General features: G+C 38.1%; 1 protein-coding gene across 1 annotated transcript; it reads right to left on the bottom strand.

Moving 5' to 3' along the window:
* Positions 1-210: 210 nt before the first annotated feature.
* LOC112452256 lies at positions 211-1126 on the bottom strand (the record flags this gene model as incomplete). Its single annotated transcript, XM_025012374.1, has 2 exons — positions 633-1126; positions 211-484 (listed from the first exon to the last, which is right to left on the bottom strand). Coding segments are annotated over exons 1-2 (768 nt in total), but the record flags the coding sequence as incomplete, so codon positions are not given.
* Positions 1127-7963: the final 6837 nt, after the last annotated feature.

The following is a 7963-nucleotide window of genomic DNA, read 5'->3' as shown; positions in this document are numbered from 1 at the left end:
TATGTAGTATAACGTGGTCCCGGAAGGAACAGTGCGTTTTCTGGGGCCCCCTCCCAGAGTGCTGTGACGGGATATTAATAAAGATATCGCACATGTATTTAGTATTTAATATTTTTTATTATATACTTTATATGTATTACATATTTCCAACACTTTACATGTATCATTTTTATATTAAAAATAAAATACAGTTTGCACAAATTAAATCACATTGTCCTTGTGTATCCATGAGTTGTGTGATCCATCGAATCCCAACCATTTCACGTAAACCTCGTCGCCCCTTCTGCGCAGTACTTTCTCCACGAGATACACGTCCGGATAAGTCGCGCAATGCAACTCGTACTCGTAGAACGCTTCAGCGACAGATTTTCCACGATAGTCCTCGAGTAGGTAGGTTACGGGATTGGTATGCTGCACTTTAACGATTTTAAACACCTCGGTGGTCCAATTCGGCGTGTATCGGTACCGAGTCGCCCGCTTTGAACTTTGCCGGGCCCGCGATCTTTATCGCGCTGTACACCGTAGCCAAGAGTCTTTTGGCGATCGCGGGGGTAACGTCGACGGGTCGCATGCCGATCGTTCGATGCTTGCGCGCGTTGTAATTCGACACGAGTCGCGATAACGCGTCAAACCACTTGTAAGTTCCATTGAGCGTAAACATTTCCCACATGTTGTTTTTTAACGTGCGATTGAATCGCTCGACGACCGACACCTTCATCACCGAATACGTGGAATAATGATTGATACCGTGTTTTCTCACGAGACGTTGCACGTCGGTGTTGTAAAATTCCTTCCCCATGTCGGTTTGTAGATTACTAGGGCACCTCCCGCTATCTCGAATTATCTCGGCGATAGCGTCAGCTGTCTCGCTGCCACCTTTACCCTTGAGCGGCACGGCCCAGGCGTACTTGCTCAACACATCGATGACGGTGATTATGTAGTGGTAGCCTCCGTTGAAACGCGAGTACGGACGCATCTCGACGATATCAGCTTGCCACAGGTCGTTGTACCTTCGCACTATAACGTGTCTGCGGGGAAAATTTCTTCTCGCCGGTGCGTGCAATTCGTCTACCAACCGTCGCTTTTCGATATTATTATCCACATCGGTCGATTTTAACGGTCTCATGTTCGGTTAGCGTTTCGTTGGCTGTTCGTAGTCGTCGTTCTTCAGCTGTACGTAGCCGTTTCTGTTTATGTTTCTGCGTCGTTCATCACTGTTTCTGAACCGCTCAGAAACAATTTCGAGCCATTCCTAAACCGTTCGACGGCATGCATAATTGTCTTTTACTTGACTGAAAACTCTTATGCCAAGATATTGCTTCTGGTACCGTCACTTTCCCGAGCGTTACATCGGCTCAAGATAATTCAATATTATCCAAGTTTTGGTACGCTGTTTTCGATATATGTAAATCTTTCGCGCCGATATCTTACTTCCTTTAATCTGTCTAGCCAATATTAAAGACCTTCGATATCGCCGCAAATTATTATTATTTTCTTACTTACCGACACCTCGTGATATTTTTAAGTATTAATTAAAAATAAATGGATCATGAGTGATGATTTTCCTTCTTAGAATCTTTTTTTTACAATTCAAAATACATAACATTTGAAAATTACAAAGAAATCGGCAGAGAGGGGGGTGGGGGGCTTATACTTAATATCTACATATATTCTTTATATTATTCTCCATTGTGTGATAATAATTTACCCTGTCTTTTTCTATTACATCAAGGGTGCAATCCTGATATAGTTGATTACTCTGTTTAATATATATAGTCTTAAAAATAAACTTGCCAAGTTGGAGAAGCAAGTGATTGATCTGACATAATTTCATTGTCACATTTACATGACAGACCACATTTGTTGCTGTTCTTCACGCAACTACAAATCTGTGAAGAGCCTCCTCCCATTGCGATGGCCCTCGCGGGTGTTGACGCAATGTGATTTCTGCCCAGTGCTCTGAATGTCAACGTGAAGAAATTCAAGCAAGCGCGGGTAAACGGCGGGAGTAACTATGACTCTCTTAAGGTTGTTCACCCGCCAACAGGGAACGTGAGCTGGGTTTAGACCGTCGTGAGACAGGTTAGTTTTACCCTACTGATGACCAGTCATTGCGATAGTAATCCTGCTCAGTACGAGAGGAACCGCAGGTTCGGACATTTGGTTCACGCACTCGGTCGAGCGGCTGGTGGTGCGAAGCTACCATCCGTGGGATTATGCCTGAACGCCTCTAAGGCCGTATCCTCTCTAGTCAAAGGTGGCAATGATATCTCTAGGAGTCTCGTGAGTCGAAAGGCTCAAAACAATGTGACACACTTATTAGGCGGCCGGTCCCCTCGCGGGCCGGTCGTCGCCCGAGCCCGGTTTGCCGTACGGCGCCTCTGCCCGTCGTCGGGATCTCACCGCTTACGACAGCACGGCGTCTAACGGTCGAACATGAGTTTCGCGAGTTCGATGTCGAGACTCGGAATCGTCTGTAGACGACTTAGGCGGGAGTAACTTGACAACGGCGGGAGTAACTATGACTCTCTTAAGGCGTCTTTCTCCTCTTCTATTTCTCCTTACTCTCTTTTTTGATGGCTCTTGGAGCTATGGTGGTGCATGGTGCTGGCATTAGCAATACGCTTGGATTTTATTTCTTTAAAGTAGTTGCATAACAATTATCTTTCAAAGCAATATACATATTTTCTTTACAATTGGCACAATTTAATTTAAAGATTTCACATCTTTTTTTGAAATACATGTCACTTGAGTTAAGTTAGGTAATATAATTTTGTGAAGAAGAAGATAAAGATTTCACATCTTTTTTTTTAAATACATGTCACTTGAGTTAAGTTAGGTAATATAATTTTATGAAAAAGATATAAAGCTATCACTTAGGTTAGATATATGTCACTTGAATTAAGTTAGGTAATATAATTTTGTGAAAAAAATATAAAGCTACCATAGACATCAAATTCAAGCTTGATTCATAAGAATCGCCTTAAAAATTCCCTAGCGGCACTTTCTGCCAAGCGTAAAGAACCTTCTTTTCCAGCAGCGGTGGTAATACGATGTAAAGATACGAAATCTCTCCAGATAAACATGAAGCAATTGACTACATATATATTATATATATTATATATATATATATATATACATATATACCTAATTTACCTAAATAGAAATCTTCTTCCTGACCGATAAGTCTATCGACCTAATTTACCTACTAGATCGATCGAAATACGCGCGCGATATCGAAACTGGCGATACCTGCGCCGCCAGCGTCGAAAAAGTGAAAGTGACATTTCTCTGATAATCATAATAATATTGAATGAGAGCGGTCGACGTAGAAGAAGAAAGATTCGTTCACTCGTTATCGAGATCTCAACATCTCGGGTACTCGCAACCCGTCGCGTCGCGTAAAAGAGTCACGGTCGGTCTCGCTCCGCGTGTACTTGGCTCGAGACACTACCGTGTCTCTTGATGATCTGCGGTTGAAAAATGTTGTGAAACTTTATAATCGCTCTAAGTAACTCGACTATTTACACGGTAGTGTTGTGTAAAAAATGTTGTTTTAAACATTAATTATCATCATACTTGCGTCCATCGTTGACTAAAAGCTTTCTTCCACGTCTCGAACCACTGTTTCTTCTGTAATATTCATGCATATTATTTTAATTGTAATAAAATATACTGTTTGACATAACAGATAGAACATGATAGGATTACATTACATTCAATTTAATTTAATTAATGTCAACAAGACTTTTATTAATTTACATTGAAATCTAATGTGACTTCATCATATTCTATCTATTAGTTTAAACAAATTATACTTTAATAAATTTTTTTTACAGGTATATTAAAATATCTATTTATACTTTCTTATGGGTATATTATTAATATATTCCTGTTTAAAATAATAGATACAATATGATCAGATTACATTATATTACATTCAATTTCAATGTAAATGAATAAAAACATGATTAATTTACATTGAAATTGAATGTAATATAATATAATCTTATCATATTATATCTATTATTTTAAACAGGGATATCTTACATTTCTTTTCTAATATTGGTCACTGGTCATTTTACTTACCATTCTCTGCTCATATTCTCTTCTCCTTTTTCCTCTTTATGACGGGCTTTGTTCCTTACGTCAAATACACGTGCATACTTTAACTGGCATTTTAAACTTTGCTGCCACCTTGTATAGACTGTCCGTCTGCTCCGATAATGTGTCACTGCGAAACTTTAGGTTATGGCCGTGAGCAGGGACCATCAACTCTCACATGACAGAGTGCGTTCCAAAACTTACAAAAAAAAGTCGGACAACCTTTTTGGCCACGACCATACTGTTTATACACACACAATTAAAGTATTATTTAAAAATTTATATTATTATTTATTTTTAACTTTAACACTGTATATCTCGAAAACCAGAGCGGTTAGGCCTATAAGACCTATATATATAATTTTTTGTTCAGCGTTAAAAGTACTACCAGAAACCATCGTCAAATTAAGGCGCCAAAGTTATCGGAATCTTGCCACATTAAAAGGTGTCTTTCACACATCTTTTCACTTTGTTGAAAAGATAACTTAATAAAGTCATCTTTTTCGTTATCTTTTAGTGTTATATGTGCTGTCTGGGACATTTATTATTGCCACATTTCAACGTGGATGATAACGTATTTGAGTTTCAATTGTACAAACAACTCTTTTTAAATCTTAAGAAATAGCAATTGAATGCATTCTACATATTTATTTGGTTTTTGCTAAAATTTGGGTAATTGTATAGATGGGGGGACCACCTTGGACGACCTTGATATTTTAGTATGTTGTCAAGCTCACCCTCCTGAGTGACCTTCAGAAGTTTTCAGCCCGCGCTCGTTATTCGTTAAAAAGTTATTAACAAAAAAAGTCTGGAAAATATATAGCAGCTATTTTGAGTATTGGAAGGCATAAATAATGACTAATATATATGTCGAAATAGTTTACGCATAATGAAACCGATCACGCCTTCGGCGTATAGATTAGTGACGCGCTTTAAAAGTATTTAAGTGTTTAAATTTCACGCCAGGGCTTACTTTCCTCCCTAGGGAACAACATTGATAAAGTAAGCCCTGGCGTGAAATTGGTCACTCTCACCTCTCTGTAGGCATGGAAGTTGAACTTTCTGTAAAGGTATTGTGAAAAATATCGTGTGCATGTGCACCTCGGGTGTAAAGCTTTTTCAGACTCGTGTAATTCGCCGCCCTCGCCTTCGGCTCGGGCGGTAAACTTTACACTCGTTTGAAAAACGCTACTTTCGCCCCTTGGTGCACAATATACTATTATTTCACGCGACGAAAATTTAACCTATATGCTTTCCCTCTGCCGCGTCATCTGCTCCGCAGCAGGATGTCAACCAACTTCCTTCAAATCGCGTATAGTTTGTTTCGAAAAAAAGAAAATTTAGAAAAGGCCAAGACTGTCTTCAACAAAATACTATAAACTTATAAAAATTAAATTAATTAATACAACTACGAAAATATTGGTTAAAAAAAGAAATTACACAGGTATTTTATCTTACTTTCACGTTATTTTATTATTATATAATATTTAACATAAAATAATATTTACAATAATAAACTTTAAAAACTCTATTTTTATGATCGACAACGTTTGGCTAGTGTCGTGACAATTTGACCATAATGTTTTAGTCGGATTAATCGTTAAGACTTATTCGACCATGGATCTTGGTCGTTTCTAAATTAATATAATCCTTGATACTTACATATAAGTATCTTATTTTTATTAAATTAAATTATTAAATTTATTGCGAAAAATATTACCTTAGCCAGGATTCAAAACTGGAACTTTCTTCATCCCGTGTAGGGCGTCGTACCAATTCGACCACTGAGGCATGTGGTAATATTTAAAGCAATAACACATCTTACTAACAAAAAATGGAAACACCGATTTTTAGGTCAACGGTGTATAATATGGTTGAATAAGTCTTGACGATTAATCCGACCACAACCAATGGTCGAATTGTCACGACACTAGCCAAACGTTGTCAATTATAAAAATAGAGTCTTTCTCGTTAATCAATTATTGGCGAAACAAAAACATACTTTTCTATAATAACTTTAGTTGCAGTTCACTTTAACTTGATGTTATTATTGATATCAAAATAAAATAACAACATTAATGCAAACATAGATAGAATCATAGATAGAAATACTTTGCGTTTTGCGTAAAAATAGTGCTACCAGTTTTCCTTTTTTTTACTTAATTGTCTATTTATCAAATAATTTAATACATATATGTTATCAATTGTACCCATCCCTCTCCTAAACCCCGCTTGACTCTATGGCAATAACTTCTTGTTCTCCACATCATTTCTCAATCTTTCAGCTAATACCGACGCATTTTTATACAGCGTCGGCATTAGTATTATCTCCTTATAATTTTCTACCAACGCACCATCTCCTTTCTTTAGCATCGGCACAATTACTCCCTCATTCTATCTCTTCGGCCATCCCTCTTCTTTCCAAACCCTATTACATATCTCCCAGATCCATTCCTCCAATTCTTTACCTCCATACTTTCATACTTCATTCGGTATTTTATCCCATCCCATTGCCTTATTATTTCTTAATTTACTTATTATTCTACTTATTTCCTGCCTACTTATCTCCGGCTCCTCATCTAACTTCTTTTTTTCTTCCATTTTTTTAACAACTCTCTTCCCCATTCCCCCATTTTCTTTTTAAAATACTCGTCCCATTTCTTTATTTCAATCCTTCCATCTATCCATTTCTTTTTCCGCCTCTCACTATTCACCACCTCCCACACTTTCCCTTCTTTACTCGCCTCATAAGCCTACTTTTCCCATCTTTCATTTTCCTCCCTTTTTCGCATAATTTATTATATTCTAACCTTTTTGACCTATACCTCTCTCTGTCCCATCTACCCCTCCTCCACTCTCTTAATTTTCATCTTACCTTTTTTTTACTTCTTTACACTTGTCTCACTATCCCCTACCTTTCTTTTTCTTCCCATTCTTCTCCTCTAACCATTGTCTCTTTTAGCCTTTTACTCACTCTCTCTATTTCCTCTTCCACCTCACCTTTCCCTCTACCCACTTTCCCCAAGTTCTCTCTGTCATTTTCCTCCCACATCCCTTATCCTCCCTCCGCCCCCTTCTCTTTTGACTACCCTGTCCTCCATTCCCTCTATCCATACTGTTACTGGATGATGGTCAGAATCTACATTTTCTCCTTCCTCTAACTTCCTTAGCCTCTCCCACCCCTTTTTATTCAATAACACATAATCGATGACATTACTGATTCTCCCCTCCTTCCTGTGTACGTCAACTCTTTTTTCTTATCTCCCTTTATTTCCCCATTCGAAATCACCCAGCCTCTCTCGCTAATAAAGTTTACTAGCATCATCCCTTTTTTATTTGTTTTCATATCCTTTGATTTTCTCTCCCCTTTCTTATCCTATCCCTTTCCCCAAACTCTACTCCTTTGCCTACCCGTCCTTGCATTAAAATCTCCACCAATTACTAATTTCCTTCTACCTTCTTCTTCGTCCATCCACTTCTTTATTATCTCCAATTTTCTCTCTAAATCCTCGTTTACATACGCACCCCAATTATCCTCTAGTATTCCTTTCCTATTACAATCTTTCCAATCGTCATTACCTCTATTTCCTCTCCCCCATCGTCTCTTCTTTCTCTTACCACCATCCTCTTTCTTATCCCTATCAAAATTCCTCCACCTGCTTTCTCTCTTTTATTTATTCTTTTTGCTCCCTGCATTCGCCATTCATAATCTTTTTGCAACTTTTCTAATCCAGTTCCAACCTTTTTCCTCCAGCCATGTCTCCATCAACACTATCACGTCCCATTTCTCTAACCCTTTCCAAAATTTTTTATCCTTCTTTCTTACCCCTGCTACATTCCAAAACGTTATTTTAACCTC

The sequence above is a fragment of the Temnothorax curvispinosus genome, unplaced genomic scaffold, assembly GCF_003070985.1.
Source record: "Temnothorax curvispinosus isolate PA1 unplaced genomic scaffold, ASM307098v1 QBEX01003138.1, whole genome shotgun sequence".
In the NCBI taxonomy this organism is placed as follows: domain Eukaryota; kingdom Metazoa; phylum Arthropoda; class Insecta; order Hymenoptera; family Formicidae; genus Temnothorax; species Temnothorax curvispinosus.
Note: the sequence above shows the minus strand (reverse complement) of the source record. Positions and strands in the feature narration are given on the sequence as shown.